This window comes from Magallana gigas, chromosome 4, assembly GCF_963853765.1.
Source record: "Magallana gigas chromosome 4, xbMagGiga1.1, whole genome shotgun sequence".
Lineage (NCBI taxonomy): Eukaryota > Metazoa > Mollusca > Bivalvia > Ostreida > Ostreidae > Magallana > Magallana gigas.
In genome coordinates, this window is record NC_088856.1 from 35,800,514 (window position 1) to 35,820,232 (window position 19,719).

Here is a 19,719-nt window from a genome sequence, read left to right on the forward strand (position 1 = left end):
CATGTGAACAGAATGGCCCAGCGGTTGTGGTTTCTTTGCATGCCTCGTGTCTTCCTGTAAACAATAGGCCAGGGTCCAAAGGTGTCGATGCCCACAAATGTGAATGGTGGCCCGGTCTCTAAACAGTCTCTAGGTAAGTCAGCCATTTTTGTCCAGCCAAAGCTGCCTCTAAGTTTCTTGCATGTGACGCAACTTCTAAGTACAGAAATGATTAGTCGCTTTCCACCCACAAGCCAAAAGCCAGCTGCTCGTATAGCACATTCTGTTAAGTGACGTCCTTGATGTTGTATGTTACTGTGAAAATGACGTACTAGGAGAAGTGCAATATGATGGCCTTTGGGTATGATGATTGGATGATGATCGTCTTCATATGGTCGATTAGTGGAGATGTGCTGCAGGCGTACTCTAACTCGAAGGATTCCGTTTGGATCTAAGACAGGATTTAGGGGAATAAGTGAGCTGTTTTAGGTGGTTTACTCCCCTTCATGATTGATTGCACCTCTTCTTGATACACTTCCTGTTGGACTTCCTTTATGATGAACTGCTCTACAGGTAAGTGATGATTTTGTTTTTCTCTTTGGAAACGCACAGCAATCTTCCTTAAGTTTGTGATAGCTCTCTTGAGACTATTCCAAGATGAGAATTTTGTAAATCTGTCAGTCAAGGATAATACTTTCTCTGGAGAATCTGATGTCTCAGTCTTCAGGTTCACAACTTCTTTTCTGATCTCTACATCGTCATCCGCCTCGAATACAGGGAAAAACTCGTTCACATTAGCAAATTCATTGACAAGAAATTCTGGTCCTTTTAGCCATACACTATGATGAAGACTTGAAGTCTTAAAACTTCTGGTGGCGATATCAGCTGGGTTGGATTCAGTAGATATGTAGCCCCACTGTTCAGGTCCACAAAAGGATCTTATGCGACTCACACGATTGCACACATAGACATGAAATCGTCTCGCCTCTGCTGAGATGTAGTCTAGAACTACTCTGCTGTCTGAATAAAAGCGGAATGCACTCTTTGCAATGTCCAATTCTTCTTTTACAGTTTCTGCCAATTCAGTAGTATGGACTCCCGCGCATAACTCCAAACGGGGAATGTTGTGACCGTGTGTTGGAGCCACCTTTGCTTTTCCCACTAAAAATCCTACATCTGTAACATTGCCTGTACTGACTCTAAGATAGGCTACGGCTGCAATGGCTTCCTTTGAAGCATCGCAGAAGATATGGACACTGGCATCGTCTGCTGAAGTCACTGAGGTCTTGCCATACATGCGGGGAATTCTGATGTCCTCTAAACACTGAAGCGAGTTTACCCAGTTTTCTAAACGGATGAGGAAGTTTTCTTGAAGTGGGTCATCCCAACCTACTTGTTTCACTGTTGACATTACCTCCCGAAGAAACAGCTTTCCTTGCAATGTGACAGGAGCCGTAAATCCTATCGGGTCAAACAGACTATTGATTGTCGCCAGTACCCCTCTGCGGGTAAAGGGTTTCAGGTCCATTGAAACTTGGAAGATGATAAAATCGGTTTCAGTGTCCCAGGAGTCTCATAGACTTCTCCGGACTGGTAGTGTGTCACATCCGAAATCAAGGTGTTTAAGGTCTTTGGAGAGATCATCGTTAACAAACTGCTGCAAAACGGCCTTTGAGTTGGAAGTAATCTTATGCAGTCGAAGTCGTCCTCCTATGCTAAGCGCCTGTTGTGTTCTCCTCATCAGACTGACGGCCTCTTCCTCACTGGTACAGCTTGTAAGACCGTCTTCAACATAAAAGTTCTTGTTGACAAAATCTTGTACATCTGCATCTGCATGTTGAACAGCCTTGTGTAGTCCCTACGTCGCAATTGCAGGAGAAGGTGTATTTCCAAATACGTGTACAGTCATTCTGTATTCCTTACGCGGTGTATCAAGATCACCATCGGGGTGCCAAAGGAATTTCAAAAAGTCCCTGTCCTTCTCTTTAACCTTGAAATTATAGAACATCTGCTCTATGTCTCCAGTGATGGCTATCTCATCCTTGCGGAACCGCAGAAGAACTCCTAAGAGATTGTTGTTTAGGTCTGGCCCCTTGAAGAGAACACCATTCAGTGCTCATCCCTCATGCCTGTCCGAAGAGTCGAAGACCATACGTATGGAGTCAGGCTTTTAGGGTGATATATCCCAAACAATGGTAGGTACCAGCATTCAGAATCCATTGAAATTGGTGGTGCTACCTCGGCATGCCCGTGGTCAAAGATTTTCTGCATGAAATCTTGAGCATGACGATGCTTCGTATGGTTACGTCGAAAGTTGTTGTCTAACATCAGAGCTCGTTTAAGGGCTTGAGTTACGTTATTGGGTAGTGTGGCTCTATTCTCCTTAAAAGGCAGGGGTGCAGTCCATCGCCCATCTGCATCTTTCTTGAAGGAAGAATTCATAATTTTAATGAACTTTTGATCGTCCATGGATGGTCCTAGTTTTTCATCGTGTTCTGTTTTCTGGAAAACACTGCTGACTACAAATAGCTGATTTTCACAAGGCTCAAAAAGGGTATGTCTTCCGTTTGAGAGTACAAAGGTCTTGTTTGTGTTAACGACTTCTGAGACATGAGTGCTATTTAAACATACTCTGCCAAGTATAACCCATCCTAGTGGAAGCTTCTGTGCAAATGGTAAGGAAACTTTTCCTATTTTCTGTTCCATCACGTGGTGGACCTCCAAAAGAACTCTGCCGATCAACAGTTCTATCTGCACTTTGGTGTCTATCGGTGGTATAGAAGAAGCAATATCTTGCAGGTGAGTGAATTGACGTGCTATCTGGGGGGTCGGAATTGCATCCCTGTTGTTTGGAATTTCATCACACTCCAGAAAGGTAGGAAGTTCAAATGAGCAAGTCTTGTCCATAGATTGCACAATATATCCTACACCTTGTCGACCAAATACAGGTTTCTTCCCGGCACATGGCACTAAAATGTAGTTATGTTCTGGGCCTCTTTCATGGAAAAAGTCAAAGAGTGTAGAAGTTGCCAGAGTTTGATTACTCTGATCATCCACTATGGCATAAACAATCCGAAATTCCTCCGGTTTGTTTTTAGGGTGTACACGAACCTTCAGTATCTTGGCACATGATCTGTTGGTGGAATGGGTAGTTCCACATATCTGTGTACAGGATGTTGATACCTTGGGAGCGCTCGACTCCCCTTCATCCTGGATCGAGTTGGGGTGTAATGCTGTGGGATGTGAATAAGCATTACAGATGCTGCATTGTACCCTGGATTTGCAGTTTTTGGCAAGGTGACGCTAGTCTGCGCACCACTTAAAACAAATATGTTTCATGCGAATGAACTTCATCCTTTCTTCTAGAGGTTTCTGTCAAAAGGCTCTGCATTCATTTAGGGAGTGATTTTTTCCATGCAATGGGCAGATTGTCACTTCTGACTGACACACAGCTACTTCTGTCTTTCTAGTTGACACATTTCTTGGAGGGGGGATTCTTTGGTATACAATTCGTCCACCACTTCTCTGTGTTCGCTTCTGATTATCTGACTCGTATACGAATCCTGGGTCATTTTTTCATTTTTGCAATGTTTTGAAGAAAAGAAGTGAAATAAGTAAATGGTGGAAACTTTCCGTTATGGTGCAAATTACAAGTCACTTGCTTTATGAGTCTATTTTTCTTGTATATTAAATGGTAGTTTATACACCAGTTTGTTTACACCGTAGGCTAGTGTGATTGCGTTCTGATCATCACTCTTGATTCCTTCAATTTCAGTTGCAAGATCTGCTAGATCAAAGAATTCTTTCCTCTGGTGATTTTGAAGTTTTGGAAAATCTAAGATCCTTTGTTGAAGTGTGTGTTGAAGTATTTCTGGACTTCCAAAACGTGTGTCAAGGCGTTCCCATGCAAGTTGTAATGCCTTTTCTGGGTCCTCTACGTTCGCTGAGCGGATGTTTTGTACTTGCTTTGTGGAATCTGGTCCCAGCCATCTGACGAGCAAATCAAGATGCTCTAGAGGTGATGCCTGTACTTCTGTGACTATGTTTTGCAATGTCGCTTTCCATGATGAGTAGTGGGTTGGATTATCATCATAAGTAGAAAAACGTGAAGATATCAGGTCCTTTTTGGCAATATACCTCGTGAGGTGATCGAACCCATATGGGGAGAATGGCTTGGCTGATGGGTTCAGATTGGATGTAAGATCCTGATTCTTCTCCCACGGTGTGGAATGTTTTGGGTTACAAAAGTTCTTGAAACTTCTTATGGACGAAACACTAACCTGGTCTTCCCGATTTTCTCTTAAGTTACGTACATACTGTTTTGTCCGTTCTAAGGTGTCTTGTTGACACTGTTCCTTCTTTGCACACTCTTCAAGGTTATCTCCTTTTTCTGTGTTATTAGCGAGTGTTTCTAATGTTTCAAATGTAGTCTGGGCTACAGCAACTGCCTTACGACTTTCCAAAATATTCGCTCTGCTTCGATGGCTGCTTGCTTCTTTAGGAGCTCCGCTTCCTCTTCTGCAAACTTCAGGTCCAATTTCGCAGTTTGCAGGTCCAATTTAGCTGCTTGGCGTTGGATGATAGTGCTGAGGTTTGAGCCAGTTGTTGAGGGGACTTGAGATGTAACGCTACACCTACGCTTTCCTATAGATGATTCTTTGTTGAGAGAAATATAACTCAAGTTTCTCACCACTTCTTCTTTAACACGGAGTGGTAATCCTTCAGTTTGACCGTCACTTTCTGCAAATTGTTTGTAGGATGGCACATTATCCGTAAATCTACTTTCAATCTCAGTTATCATGTAGTCAACTTTACCACGAACTGATGATGCAACTAGCCTGTGTGAGGCCTCTTCCCTTAAGCTAGCTGCTGTTCTAGTTCCTTTTAAGTATGACACATATTCATTGGACAGACTCAAAGAGGATGTAAACAGTTGGCCCAATTTCCCCATATCTTTTTCTGCTATGTGCTGAGGTTATAGGAATTTTGACTCGAAATAATAAAGACATTCGTGGAATTGAAATTGATGGTGTAGAACACAAACTTTCGCAATATGCTACGACACTTCAATAATATTTGATGGATCACCTCAGTCCATGGATGGTATTTTAAGAGAACTTGATTATTTTGCATTCATATCTGGTCTAAAAATTAATTTCTCTAAAACTAATATGGTTTGGAATCGGAAGTAAAAAAAATTTCAAAAAAAGTTTTTCACCACTCGCGATGGAAGCTTGATTGGAACAATCCCACTTTTTATCTACTTGGTGTTAAATTTTCTGTTAATTTGAATGAAATGGTAGAACTAAATTACCCATCAAAATTTTTGGAAGTAACCCGTTTGATAAAGCAATAGAAATTAAGAAATCTTACAACAGTCGGAAGATTGTTTGTGATTAAAACACTGATAATACCAAAACTTAACCACCTTATCCTAGCTATGATACCAACACCTAGTGTAGAAATACCTTCAACAGTTTGAGAAAGAAATTTACATTTTTTATGGGGAGGCAAGGTCCATAAGGTAAAGAAAAACATTATAATTCAAGATTATAGATATGGGGGGTTAAAATGAAAGACTCTATGGAATTTGATTGTGAATTGAAATCTACGTGGTTAAGAAGACTAATCCACTCTAATGCAAAGTGAGTAAAACTTTTTGAATCAGAATTAGGATTAAAAAATAAAAACCCTATGGGAAAAAGGTTCAGACTTTATTACCAATATTAGCAATAAGATACGTAACAAGTTTTGGAAAGAAGTTTTATCAGATTGGGTTAAAATTGTTATGTCATATAGCCAAAATGACATAAAAGTACTTAATGAACATATATGGTTTAATCCTAATATTAAAATTAATAACTCATCAATTTTTATTAAGAATTATTTCAACTGTTGTTATAAATTTATTTAAGATTTGATGACAGAAGAAGGCAATTTTGTAAGCCTTGAAACTTTTGAAAACTCAAAATATAGAATATATAGAATATAGGAGTTTGAAAGGAGGATATTATGAAAGATTAAAAGTCTCAAATAATAATAATGTAGAATATGGACCATTTATTCCTAATTCCCTCAGAATTTTTTACAAACAAAGCAAAGGATGTAAGGATATGTATTATGTTCTCATCGATAACAAAAAAAAATCAGTTCGTTCAGTAAAGAAGTGGACAGGAAGTGGATTTGCTTATACAGTAATAGAATGAAATAATATTTTTGTTCTCCCATTTAAAACCTAAAAACAATCCAAATTTCGATGGTTGCAATTCCAGATTTTACATATAAGTTTGCCATCAAATGAGTACCTTTTCAAACTCAATATAATTGATTCGCCAGTCTGCTCTTTCTGTAATAAGATATAGAAACTATAGAACATTTATTTGTGGACTGTTTTTATGTCAAAGGAATATGGCTCTACTTTGAAGAATGGTTAAGAAGCAAGTTTAATTTTTAATGACATTTGATTAAAAAAATCTTTACTTTTTGGTAAATTCAAAAACAGAAATATGTATAGACTTCAAAACATATTGATTCTTACAGTAAAACAATTTATTTTTGCAAGTAAATATAAGAATGTCCCAAACCTCTCGACGCTCATATTTAAACAAACTGTCACTGATAGAGTACATATTGAGAAACAACTGTTGCTGAAGAATTGTAAATTTGCTAGTATGAAAAGTATTGGGAAACTATTTGTGATTTGTTATAAAATGTTATAAAACGAATAGCTACAAAGAAAATTGTAAGCAAATAATAGGAAAAGAATATATAAGTCTACTATTATGTATCCTCTTGCATATGTATTACTTTTTGATAGATTGTGTTCCCCTCTCTTTCTCCACCTCTTTCACCCCCACCTCATAACTAAAAAACTCAAACTTTCATGGCTGATAAAAGAAAATATTCGAGATTGTGTGTGCATATATATGTCTGTTTGTCGGTGTATACACTTGTCTGTACATGTGCGTTTTTAACCTTCGATACGTGACTGTTTCTTTATTATACTTATATCTTAAAGGTCACCGGAAACATGTATAACAACTTTACATAAAATGGCAATAAATTGAAATCTAAGATCAACAGTAAAAAACACGGTGTTCAAACTCATTCGTTTAGCGTAGTAAACAGCCAAAAAACATACAAGTAAATTTCCGGCAGTTATCGGAATCGCTCGTAACTTTCCGTCGTATAAAGGGAAGTGACGTCATATCTACCATAGAAAGTCGCGCGGAAAGAGAAATTGACGAAGACATTGAGAAGGATCCCGTTAAAATAAGCAAAAGATGGTGATTTGTGCGGTTGTGAGTTGTAAGAACAATCCAGACAATACCGTCGGTGTGAGTTTTCATCGTTTTCCGAATGCACAGAAGAAGAAAGACCTTTATTCGAAGTGGATACACGCAGTGAACAGAGTGAACCCCGTTTCCACTTCTTCCACGATTGACAAATTATGGACACCAAATTACCATTCTGTCGTTTGTTCCGAACATTTTACGCCGGACTCCTTCACAAAGAATCCGTGTATAGTGGACTCTATGAATCTTACGGGATTTAGAGTGAGACTAAAGCCCGATGCCTACCCCAGCCTTCTTCTTGGTCAACGAGCTGCCATCCAATGCATCAAGCCAGCATTCAAGAAGAGGGAAACGCAAAGAGTATGTATTACACATATGAATTTTAAAATTTGGATTAATTAGAAGTCGGAAACATGTTTTATACCCTGCTCTCATCGCTACAATATAATCTAATGCAGGCATATGAGTAGCAAATGTTGACACCTCAGCATGCCCACTGTGAATAACAGAATTTTTGCATCATTGTTAGGCCCTAATAAAATAATTCTGATTGATTCATAACTTGTATACGCCAAATGTTTCACATTTATTAATAAGACAATAGTAGATCGAGAAGTCTAGGGGGTGAAAAAGTGGTGGGAGGTGTCACTGGGTCTTTTCCTTGGTGGGTCCATGGGTGTCAAGAAATTTTTTAAAACAGTGTTTCAATATAGTACAGATATCATCGTTATAAAAACCACTGTGTTTTAATGAAAACCAGTTTTAATGTTCTATGAATAATTTTCTGTAGTTCTACTTTTTTTTTACAAACAGAGGTATCTTTTTATAATGTAAAATACTACCAAAATGCACAAATTGACAGTATTTGTCATTTGTTTACTATTTTTTTTACCATTTATTGTATAAAACATAAATATGAATAGTTTTAAATAATACTATATAGGGCATATATAAGAAATCATTTTTAAACATAAAATTTATAATAAATTTTCTTGTTTGAACTAGCAACATTAACAAAATGATTATAAATAATTTCTTGTGGGAATGTTTTTATGTATTCTAAACTGTTGACATGCCAAAGTGTGCAACACTGAATGCCAATCAGCTGTGTCATGTCTCTAACTTGTGTAGCTGCGTGTACAAAAACAACACCACCAACCCCCTCTCACACCTGTCTAGACCCAGGTATATACCCAGTGTATTGTGTGTGTTCAAGCGGAAACTGATTTCCTGCAAGTGTTTGGTTGTATATTATACACCTTTGTTTGTTATAAACAATGGGTTGCCTGATGTCAAATTTTAGTTGATCGTGTACATTATGTTGACACTTGATAGGAAAAAAAATAAAGTTCAAAAGGCGGGAGAATTTTATATTCAATCACCCAACCCACCCCCTGAATTTAGCATTGTAAAATAATTATTTCATGGGTAAAATTCTATGAAGATTTTGGTATAAACTTAAAATTTTCCTTTTTTTTTGCTTGTCAAGATTTTTTGGACAATTCTGCCCCCCCCCCCCCTCCCCACTTTCAAAAACGATGCTACGTGCCTGTAACAGATACTTTATGCCTTTTTATGTTGTATTATTATGCATTCTACATTTCCATTATTTTATTAACGTGTGAATTGTAGGTCTTAGCAGAGGCATGTAGCGAGTACATCATCCGTCACCAGCGAGAGAATTTGAACACGCCTCCTCCTGAACCTGATTCTGATGATGACACTCACGAGGAAAACACCGAAGCCTTAACAGTAGGGGAGAAGAAAGATGCCTCTATGCAGACTGACATAAAGGTATATACCAATTTCATTAAAATGAAAAATTGACAATGACAATAGAAGTTATTTGTGTGAGCATAATCGTGAAATATAAAATGCCTGTGTACATATCAGCACATGTCATAGAGTAAGTTTCCATTTTAGAAAGTTCTTGTGAAGAGGACCCAGACAGATGAGATTGTTATGAAACCAATTCAGAGGTATATCGGTACCATGACAGACTTTTGTGAAAAGCCAACCCTGAAGTCATCAGCAACTATGACAGATGATGTAGCCCAGAAGTCTGTGGAGACCATGACTGATGTTGCAGGAGTAAACATCAGATGCCACGATGAAGACCAAGAAGACTCAGACTCAGATGACAGTACAGAAGATGAGGATGAAGATTGGCTTCCACCAGTTGATGAGTCCGATGATGACTGTGAAGATACAATTGGTGAACTGTAAGTATAACAGTCATACTGGTTCCATGTGTCAAGCTATGATCTAAATTCTGTTTATGAGAAAGCTGTTTCTTAAACCTGAAATTTTTCTAAATGGTTCAATTCTATTTCTGGTTGATGAAAAGTGGTTAACAAATACTCTCAGTCAGACCCCAGATAATTTTAAAGGTAATTTGACAAATTTTTGCTATTTTTCAGGGATATCACAGACCACCAAGAGGACGTAGTCCATCGGGAGAGGAAGTACATTGTGTATGAAAGCTGCCTAAAGGAGCTGTTGTCATCATGTAGGAGTTGCCATGAACAGTGTAGAGTTATTATTAAGAGCAGACTGGGAACATTTGTGCGCATGTTGTCTTCTTGTGAAGCTTGTGGAATGGAGTACAGTTGGGGTAGCCAGCCATTGACTTCAAGACTTCCTGCAGGGAACTTGGAAGTAGCAGGCAGCATTTTGTTTACAGGAGCTAGTGCATCAAAAGCTCTTCAACTTTTCAGCAACATGAACATTATGTGCATAAGTGAAAGGACATTCAGGAACATTCAGTGTTCGTATCTCATCCCAGCTGTACGGAATGTGTGGATGGAATATCAGACGGCAGCTCTTCAACTGTGTGAGGGTAGGGATGTTAAAGTAGGCGGTGATGCCAGATGTTGCAGTCCTGGACATTCAGCGAAATACGGCAGCTACTCGCTAATGGACCTTGAAAGTGGAATGATCTTGGCAGTTAAATTAGTCCAGGTAAATAATTATATTTTGATATCAAATCATATATACACTGTATTAGATAAACAATTTTTCTCAAAATTATTTTTTTTAGATAGGAAGAGATAATACTGGCTGTCATATAAATTATTATTATTTAGTTTTAAAATAATTGAAAAAATTATATTAACTTAAATGATGGGATATAAATGTCTATATCAAAAAAGGAGGATCCAAAAATATTATTGTTCCTTTTTTTTCAGGTTACAGAAACAGAAAACTCATATCGTATGGAGATAGAGGGATTGAAGCGCTGCCTCCAGAATCTGAAGGACCGTAACATTCGCATCACAGATCTTACCACAGACAGACATGTGCAAGTAAAGAGCTATATGGCGAAAGAAGAAACCTCCATAAGACATTGGTTCGATGTCTGGCATGTTGCCAAAGGTAAATCATCAACTGAAATGTGAAGTTGTATATTATTATGTAACATGTAGTTGCTTTATAGAATTCATCATTGATATATCTTATCTCTGTTACAGGTATTTTCAAGAAACTTCAGTTGCTATCAAAGAAGAAAGGGTGCGAGCAGATTAAGGACTGGTGTCACTCCATTTCGAACCACTTGTACTGGGCTGCAGCCACAAGTGATGGTGATGGTGATCTTGTGGAGGAGAAATGGCTGTCCATTTTGAATCATGTGTGTGATGTCCATGAGTGGCATGGTGATAGATTCCAGGCATGTGAACACCCCCCATTAGCTGAGAGATCCTGGATCACCAAAGGTAAAATTTTGTAGTGACACCTTTAGTTTAAATTAGATTGTTCCATTATGACAACAACAAAAAAATTATTGAAACATATTTGCAAGTGTTTTAAACTATTAACCTATATAAATAGACAAATTTACTTATCAAGATCAGATTTTTTTCATCACATTAGTTATAGATATTTAAAACATCAATTTGTATTTGCAGGTTCTAAAGCTGACAAAGAATTACAACTAATCGTAGGAAACAAGAGACTTGTGAAGGATGTCAGGAAACTATCACCAGCACAGCAGACATCACAGCTAGAGGCTTACCACAAGACCGTGTGCCACTTTGCACCTAAGTTTCACCACTTCTTCTACGATGCCATGAATGCAAGGTAAATTTCTTCCATATATATTTTATAAAAATTACAAAGCTGCTCTTAGTTATTGAAGTTGAACCATTACACATTATCTCATTGGTCTCATATCTTAGTCTATACTCTATTATCCAGAAGAAAAGTGTTTTGTATCCTCGATCTAACTTATAAATATTATTTTTAGAGTACTACTGGCTGCTATTCATCAAAATGAAAACACAGAAAGAAGGCAGGCAATTACAAAAGGTGGTGATCTACGTTGGAAGGTGGCTTATCCAAAGGCAAAGAAGGGGGACCACACCCTAAAAGCTGTGTTTGATACCTGCTCATATGGTAATTAATGTTGTATTGAATTATAGTAATAGTTGTTTCATTATGAAAAAAAAAATCATTCATATAAAAAAATTCCATGTAATGCTCACAGACACTAAAAAGGTAATCTTTGACAAAAAGATGAAATAAGTTCTGCGTAATAAATATTTTCTGTAATTTATTTATGTTTTTATTTTTAGAGTATGTCGACAGATTGATGGAGGAAATCTTTGGATTAAGGAGAAGATATCCTTCATATGAAGTTGCTCAAGAGACCTTCCGTCAGGAATGCCCACCACCTATGGCTGCTTTTGGGAATCGAGTGGACAAAGGTGAAGCAGTGAGGAGATACCGGACACGTTTCAACCGCTGACATCAGAAACAGTGAAAACATTGATGAGTGATACTTAAGTGATGTAAATATCTGTAGTTTTGTAAACCATTGACCTGTTTGCAAACTTGTATGTCATTTATGTCTATAAATGCCATCTGGTTCAATAAGATGCAGTACCGGGTATTTTGCCTTTAAATGTCTATATATGTTTTTATATATATCAATATTATGTATTTACATGTATAAAACTACAACAAGGTTGATGTTTTTCATATTTATTTAAATTAACAACTCATGCATATAGACATTTTGAATGTCCTGATATACTTAGATTTTTATGCACAAACATATTGTAGTCAATAGTTAATATTGTTCAGAACAAAATAAATCCATTGAGACATGTCACATTTCTTCTTTCTTGGTCTTTTACGATGAATTCTTACTCAGCAGTCTCTAGGATACCTAAATCCTGTGTACTCGTCAGATGGAAATCTGGTGCGAATGGCACTCACTACACATGAGGGAATAACCTTCCTAGTCTTTTTCCCCAGGCGATGCCACAACCATCTGGTGTATCTGCGATAAGCAATGTACCGGTAGAGTCTGAAAAAATACAATGACATTGAATAAGTTTAACAAATATAGATTATTGTTGTAAAATCATTAATATTATAGAACATTTTTCTTGGAAATATTACTTATCATTTACCAATTAATTATACAGAGATATCTTGTATACTGACAATCAGTAAATATCAAACTTACTCATGGACTGGTTCTTCATCTCCAATAGGCCCATTGTAATCTAGGTACTCGTAGAAGGAGAGCTCAAGGACGTGGTGGTTCAAGCAGTTGACTTGAAAGGCTTCATGCATTGTGATGCAGGTTATCCTGGCTTCATCCAGTTTTGGCTGGCAAACTGCAAAGCTCTGGCAGCATCTTCTCTCTGTTGCAGTAGGCATAGCAACGCAGTTATTACAGGTGCACCTGAAAATAAAAATTGTAAAAAAAATTAAGAAAAGAGTAAAATGGTTGAGACACAATATCACACAAAATGGTATAATCTTTTAAACAAATGTGCAATGTTCTTTAAACAATTTGTATGAGTTGGTGTGACTTTGCGTTACAGTTGTTAAAGTTCGGTAATTATTTTTTCTGACCAATTTTGCAACTAATACATAACTAAAAACAACTGACAATATTCAAAACCCATACAAACAACATTGGCGGTATGTAATAATTTTATTTCTTTCTAGCCACTTCCAACTGCTCATTTCTCCGTCCGTTTTTTTATCAAATATAATTAGTCCATAATTATACAATCAGCGTATCTATCTTACACACATGGTTGGTATAATTAAAGTAATTAACTAGCTTGAGCATGTAAACTATCAGTTTTATTACTGTCAAAACAAATACAACCATTGACTTATTAAATAGATCTTTGATTGTACTTTGAAATTAAATTCAACTTTCAATTGGGAATTTTTGCGAAATGTGGACCAAAAATGGGATTTTGAATAGCTCCTTTACCAGTTTACATTGATTCATTTAACCGATTTATTTATTTTTTGTTTAAGTCAATGAAAGGTTTTTATTAAATGTATAATTATTCTAAAGTTTCATTGCCGAATAAATAAGAAACAATACATACCATTCATCAGTCGCAACATCGTCGATGTCAGAATCTCGCTCAGAGTCGCTCTCACTTGAAGATTCTGACGATGACAGGGGTTGTTCTGGTCCTCGATGTGGCTCAAACTGGTAAGGTTGAACTATAAACTGGATTTCGTCGGGGTTCAAGTCGATTCCAGCCATGATAACGATAAAATTAACGCTGTTTCGCCTTCGTTCACGATTGTCCAGTTTAGGTTATGGTAGATATGACGTCACAGGTTAAACGACCAATCAGATCGCTCCAAATCAGACACACCTCCTCTTTCTATTTTTGGATACCTTTCGAGTTTTTACAGGTAATTCATACCGCGTGTAGTCGAGATACCGCGCTGAAAACTTGTAAACGCTTTATTTAAGGTACAAACTACTATTTTTCACCGAAAAATCTAAGTTCAATTTTTATTGCCGGTGACCTTTAAATGAAGTGAATGTGTGATGTGTATGCACTGTAAACTAAATATATAAGAAAATGTGATTAAATTGTACATGAAAGTTTGAATTTAAAAAAAAACCTGAGATAGCCTACAACGTATTTCAATAATTTTGGAACATTTATTTGGATGGTGTTTATTTGATTTTGTGCGATTTAGCCGTATTCATTTAAAAATGCGTATCGTGTTTTTTTTCAAAGTAAAGACCTCAAATTTGAAAACAACCACTACCAGCGTTTAGGCTTTATGTCGAACTAATTTCAAGGTCATATCAACAGGTTAAATGTCAAATATGATGACGTCATCTAGGATTTTTATCAATTTATACCTCCGTCAAACATACTGAAAAGTTGATCTAAAACCAATGGTTAAATTTTCTTTATTTTGATGAATTTTAATTACAGGGTCATGGCAATCATTCTGTTAAATTTTATTTAAATTTAAATGATACTTTTTCTTTTTAGATACCGTTAAGTGCTGCAAATTTTCGTCTTAAAAGAGTATTCATAAGCGCTAGTTTTACATTATATCGCATGAGAAATTATCTTAAGTTACCAGTTAGAATTTATTTCAGTATCTTTCAGTAACAAGAAGGTCTCCTGTTTATATAGCAGCACAAATATTTGTAATATCTTGAAAAATGACTTAATGGCATTGAAAATTATAACAATGGCTATTTCATTTTACACTCAACTGAAAGGAGATTCCATTGGTAGGTTTGGGGCGATGTGGGCAAAAATTGTGAGGTCAGATTTTTTTCTTCAAATTTTACGTATAAAAAGATTTCATTCCAACGAAAAAAAAATATATAAAAATTTCAGGAAAAATGAATTATAGGAAAAATTTAGCTTCTCTGTTTTGTACTACCTTAACAGGGACCTCAAATAGACAGACGAGACGGGGACTAAGGAGAAAAGTAGCTAGCGAAACCAGCTGTCTCCCTCGTCAAATATGGACTTACATGGGTTTATATACGGAAAAGATAACAAAGACAACTGTCAATAAAGTTATTGGCTATCGTATAAAGTGGGCGTTACCGAAGTAATAGAATTAAATCACATCACGATCGAAAAACTAATAATAATAAAATATGAATGAAATCCCGATCTACCACAATATATCGGTGACCAATAACAATAAAAAAATAAACATCAAATAACTGCTTTTTGTGTAAAAAAAAAAAAAATGTACCATGACAGAATTGGTTTTCAAGCCAATATTTTTTTGAACATCATGTGTGCATAACGTTGTTTTGCATGAGAAATAAGTTATCATATATCAATATAATTTTTCCATCATTACGATTTTTTTTATAGATTTGTTTTTTTCTTCAAAATGAAGTGTTAGAAATTGAGAATGATCACACATGGCTTACAGAATACAATGTCGATATACCTTTAAGCTAAGGACATTGATTTTATTTTCGGCCAAAACTAGTATTTAGAACAATGATTGTCACTAAAGCCCCTTTCACAATTGGCGCACGAGCAGAAGCGACTGAATATTCGTACGACCGATTAAAATAGATATCAATCGTAAACTGTTGCCGAAATAATCGCACTTGAAACAAGTATTCCTTTTAAAGGAATGATCGGCAAAAATGATATATTGATAGTTAGAAGCAATCAACATGATCAGAATATGTACACTATTATTTCATCATTATAAACCGTCAACAAATTTAATTTTGAAATAAATTTGGGGAAAGCCGTTCGTAAACTCCTTGTCTAATTTTATATTTTTTACGTAATTATTAAATGTTAATGTATCTTATTCTTCTTCAGAATACTGAGTAGGGCTCTTCAAAGAGCATTAACACGTATACAAAGAAAAAGTTGTATTAAAATAATTTAATGCGACTGAAAAACATTGAATGCCATCATAACTTGCGTTTGAGGTCGCATTATAACGTAGCCTTGTTTATAAATCAAGCCGTCTTCCTAGCTACTATTATGCAACATCAATAGATCGAGGTCAGTTCTTCGAGGTCAACTGCATTACTGAATGAATCTTACGATCGAAATTCTTACGCGTGAGACAAAATGTGCATTCTTGAATTAACAAGTCGAACTGTATTTTATGTATGTTTGCATCTCCTAAAGTAAATGAATTGAAATTAAACTGAGTAAAATGTTATATAAATACTAAACCAAACTTCAAAATTTTATAAGAACTACTTATGCAAGTGGAATGTGTGCGCACGTGGAAGCATTTGCCGGATGCCTCATATGGACACAACAGTGATCTGCCGAAGCCGTTCCAAAAGGTATTCGTACGAAATTCGCACGATCTAAGAGAGCGTTGTGCGATGTAAACGCATTAAATCTTGCGATATATGATGCGACTCTTGAAAGATAATGCGATGGGATTGCGCGAGAGACCAGGTGATCGGACGATTGAAGGTGCGCCAATGCGATAGGACGTGCTATCATGCGTTCCATGGTACGAATGCTCGTGCGAGTCAGAGGGGATATATATATTGCCCATTTCCGACACTCTTAAGTATACATAGTTAAAAGCGAGAGAACATGCCGCCCAAGAAGAAACAGATATGCAGCAGCATTTATTATTATACTTTAATATGAGTATTCTAATATGTTTTAAGGTGCGACCGTTGGGGCGAGCACAGCATGTGATCAAACAATGAATTATGATAAATCAAGAAAATAAACAACGTGAAATTTTAATGCAAAAAAATAAAACATACCTACTTTTCAGTAAATTTTCATTATTCATAGTTTATAAGATTTGTTAAAATTTATTTATTTATATGTAGAACAGTAGTTTAATCTCAGACACAATGTTCTTAAATTATAAAGATTTTAATATATAAATATTCATTGCACTGTTTCTCCTCTTTTAAAGTGATTGTAACGTCAGTTCATTCCCCTTTTTTTTGCAATAGACATTTTTTCTTTAACTTACATATAAAACTTGACTTATCAAAGAGCTCCCCCCCCCCCATGCTAAAAAAATATTTCACTTTTTGGATTTGCCCCCTCTACTTTTTAAAAAAAAATATTGTTTATTTACGCTTAAAAATATTTGCTTATCATGTTAAAAGAACATGGTGTTGCCCCCCCCCCCCCCCCCCCCCGCATGTAATAAATGGAAGTGAAAATAAAGAAACCATTGAACTGCTAAAGAGCTGAAGGATTAGAATTTTCATGTTTTTTTTTTCTTTTTGCTTATAAAGATTTTTTGGATGAGGCTGCCATCCACCCACCCACCCACCCCCTTTAAAAAAGGCGCCGCTACGTATACGTTTCAGGAAATTACTGTAATTATAGTGAATAAAATAAATGTGAGCATTCATCCAAATTAGTGCAATTTACAACTGTTTCCTGTATCTGAAGAAATTTCCTTATTCGTCAGCTGTTCTTAGCTCAGCCTTTGCAAGATTTTGAGAGGATTTTGGTCATTTCAGCAGATATACAATATCTTCGGTTAGAGCAATTTCCCCTTATCAGTGCTTATTGTGACGTCAAAGCTGACGTTGGTTAAGTGTCGCCTTAATTACTCTTTAAAACTCCCCTGAGAAATAAAAGTATGCGAAGTATACTGTTTTATTTACTTAAAAAGCATGATGTTTTTAAAATTACATCTTGAGGTTGGAAACCATTGGTACTACATGAATTGAAGGTCAAAATTTACTGACGCCGAAAAAATCTATCGGATCAATGTGTAAACCTTTGTGACGTCACTCGATTATTTTTGATTGAGAGTGAACTGAGGTGAACTTTAGAGGTAGTATTGACTGTATGTCGTATACATCGTTATTGTTTTTATATTGTCATGCTGATTCTCGTGAGAGTGTGAATCGATAAAAATTGCCATAATTACAGGGAACTACTGGGACGATTAAAACAATGCATTACTGGTCCGATTTACTGACGCCAAAAAAATCCGTTGAATGAATGTGCAACTAGTCCGAATTTTCTATTCACACACGCTTTGTCGGTAGAGCTCGCTTCGCTCCGGCGCCGCGCGCCGGCGAGCTGTGCTCGCTTTTATATTTGATTGGTCTAGAAAGTCACTCGACAGGGCGATTTCATAGGGATATGAGCATATGATGTAGACAAGTATGATTAAATCAAAACTATTTAATCATTGTGATTCTCTGTATATCACAAAACCAACTTAACTATCTATGATTCGAAATTATGAGAGAAAAGAGAGATAGTAACAAAGGAAATCAAACAATCAAACAATTTTTTATGTTCAGGGAATATGAAGATTTATTCACCCAGAAAAACAAATTTCCCTCGGGCGATGCCCTGGGGAAATATGTTGTTTCTTGGAGAAATAAATCTTCAAATTTCCCTCACCAACATGCAATAAATGTATATTGTTGAATTGTGGTCTGAAACAGAGATGCTTATACAGGGTATATATACTATTGTGGCAAAGCATAGCATATTACTGATAAGTCGTGCAATGATAGTAAAACGTTGCAAGATAACATGAGACATGTTGAGCAAATCTCATGATCGCACAATACGCGCATTAACAAATGCAATTCATCTTATGACCTTCGCAACGAATGCAAGAGCTCGTGCAACGTATGCGAGAGCTCGTGCAACGTATGAGAGAGCTCGTGCAACGTTCATATTTTTAAAATTCAATTTTGTAATCATTGAACACACGCATAATTGATTTGATTGTTTTAATGACCTTCCACTTCATACAACTGCACCGTTACCTAATACGTAAATCAAGACTTTAGCTGTTCACTAGACCTTATGACAATCATTTCATTGGATCGGTGCAGCTGTAAGTGCACAATGCGTGTCTTAAAGCATTGGATCTGCAATTAAGGTAAAATGCCAAATCGAAAGTTGTCAAATTGATAAATTATTCTCTGTATTGTTGTTTTTGTGTGACAATTTGTTTACTGTAGACATTAGAACTGTTTAACATTGTACATGTTCCATGAAAGCTCTCAAGCTTTGTTGTTTTAAATAACTGTATTTGGATTTCGGGTGCATGTATTCCTATCGAATTTTTAATTTGACATGTTAATATTTTGCAGCTTAAGAATCGGATTTATGATTTAATCTTCATAGACATGATAAACAATTCTAACTTGATTTTTTCTATATTTTCACTTGTCATCATGTTAAAATCGTACACGTTTGGGGTTAGGGGTTGTTTCATTAGAATCGTTAGTTTGAACATATTTGATTGTATATTTACACAGTGGTATTGGGCACAAGTTCCATAACTTATTAAGCCCTCTACCTGAATCGTTATTTATATTGAGAAAGATTTTAGTTTTTCTTAAGATAATTTGATCTTTTTTATCAGTTTAATATGTTGTTGTCATAATTTTAAAACAAAATATCAACAAGAAGAAAAAAAATTAGAATCTGAATAGACAAAGACTGTTCTGGATGTTAGATGGCCGATTCAGAATCACTCAACCTTAACATTAACGACATGTAAACACGGCTTGACGAGAGCGCGCTATGCGACAGTCTATGATATTTGAGTACCCTGAGTCTTAACGATATCTGAATGTAGGGCATTTTCTTTACAAGGAATACTTCCGGTCGGTGTGTTCTGTTATTTGTGAACAAAAACTCTTGGTTTTTCTTTTTTAGTTGAAGCAACGGTAAAATGAGAATAACTA

The 19,719-nt window shown here is 36.2% G+C and overlaps 3 protein-coding genes across 3 annotated transcripts; 1 reads left to right on the plus strand and 2 right to left on the minus strand.

Annotated features, from left to right (window-relative positions):
* Nucleotides 1-442: 442 nt before the first annotated feature.
* Nucleotides 443-1,507, minus strand: LOC117692445 (uncharacterized). The gene has a single exon (XM_034480231.2). The coding sequence runs from the start codon at nucleotides 1,505-1,507 to the stop codon at nucleotides 443-445; it is 1,065 nt and encodes a 354-aa protein (XP_034336122.2).
* A 5,489-nt stretch (nucleotides 1,508-6,996) lies between these two features.
* Nucleotides 6,997-12,379, plus strand: LOC105339632 (uncharacterized). The gene is made up of 9 exons (XM_011445258.4): nucleotides 6,997-7,634; nucleotides 8,907-9,068; nucleotides 9,198-9,496; nucleotides 9,695-10,235; nucleotides 10,463-10,649; nucleotides 10,745-10,987; nucleotides 11,180-11,351; nucleotides 11,518-11,666; nucleotides 11,846-12,379. The coding sequence occupies exons 1-9, from the start codon at nucleotides 7,263-7,265 to the stop codon at nucleotides 12,016-12,018; spliced, it is 2,298 nt and encodes a 765-aa protein (XP_011443560.3). The 5' UTR covers nucleotides 6,997-7,262; the 3' UTR covers nucleotides 12,019-12,379.
* A 43-nt stretch (nucleotides 12,380-12,422) lies between these two features.
* Nucleotides 12,423-14,070, minus strand: LOC105339633 (P2X purinoceptor 7). The gene is made up of 3 exons (XM_011445259.4): nucleotides 13,634-14,070; nucleotides 12,745-12,966; nucleotides 12,423-12,582 (listed from the first exon to the last, which is right to left on the minus strand). Exons 1-3 carry the CDS (start codon nucleotides 13,795-13,797, stop codon nucleotides 12,423-12,425), a joined length of 546 nt encoding a protein of 181 aa, XP_011443561.3. The 5' UTR covers nucleotides 13,798-14,070.
* Nucleotides 14,071-19,719: the final 5,649 nt, after the last annotated feature.

Coding starts and splice junctions, on each gene's coding strand:
- LOC117692445 (XM_034480231.2), bottom strand. CDS start 1,507: ATGGACCTGAAACCCTTTACCCGCAGAGGGGTACTGGCGACAATCAAT.
- LOC105339632 (XM_011445258.4), top strand. CDS start 7,263: ATGGTGATTTGTGCGGTTGTGAGTTGTAAGAACAATCCAGACAATACC. Junction 7,635..8,906: donor AGAAGAGGGAAACGCAAAGA/GTATGTATTACA, acceptor TGTGAATTGTAG/GTCTTAGCAGAGGCATGTAG. Junction 11,352..11,517: donor TACGATGCCATGAATGCAAG/GTAAATTTCTTC, acceptor TATTATTTTTAG/AGTACTACTGGCTGCTATTC.
- LOC105339633 (XM_011445259.4), bottom strand. CDS start 13,797: ATGGCTGGAATCGACTTGAACCCCGACGAAATCCAGTTTATAGTTCAA. Junction 12,967..13,633: donor GATGTTGCGACTGATGAATG/GTATGTATTGTT, acceptor TTTTATTTTCAG/GTGCACCTGTAATAACTGCG. Junction 12,583..12,744: donor GATGAAGAACCAGTCCATGA/GTAAGTTTGATA, acceptor GTATTTTTTCAG/ACTCTACCGGTACATTGCTT.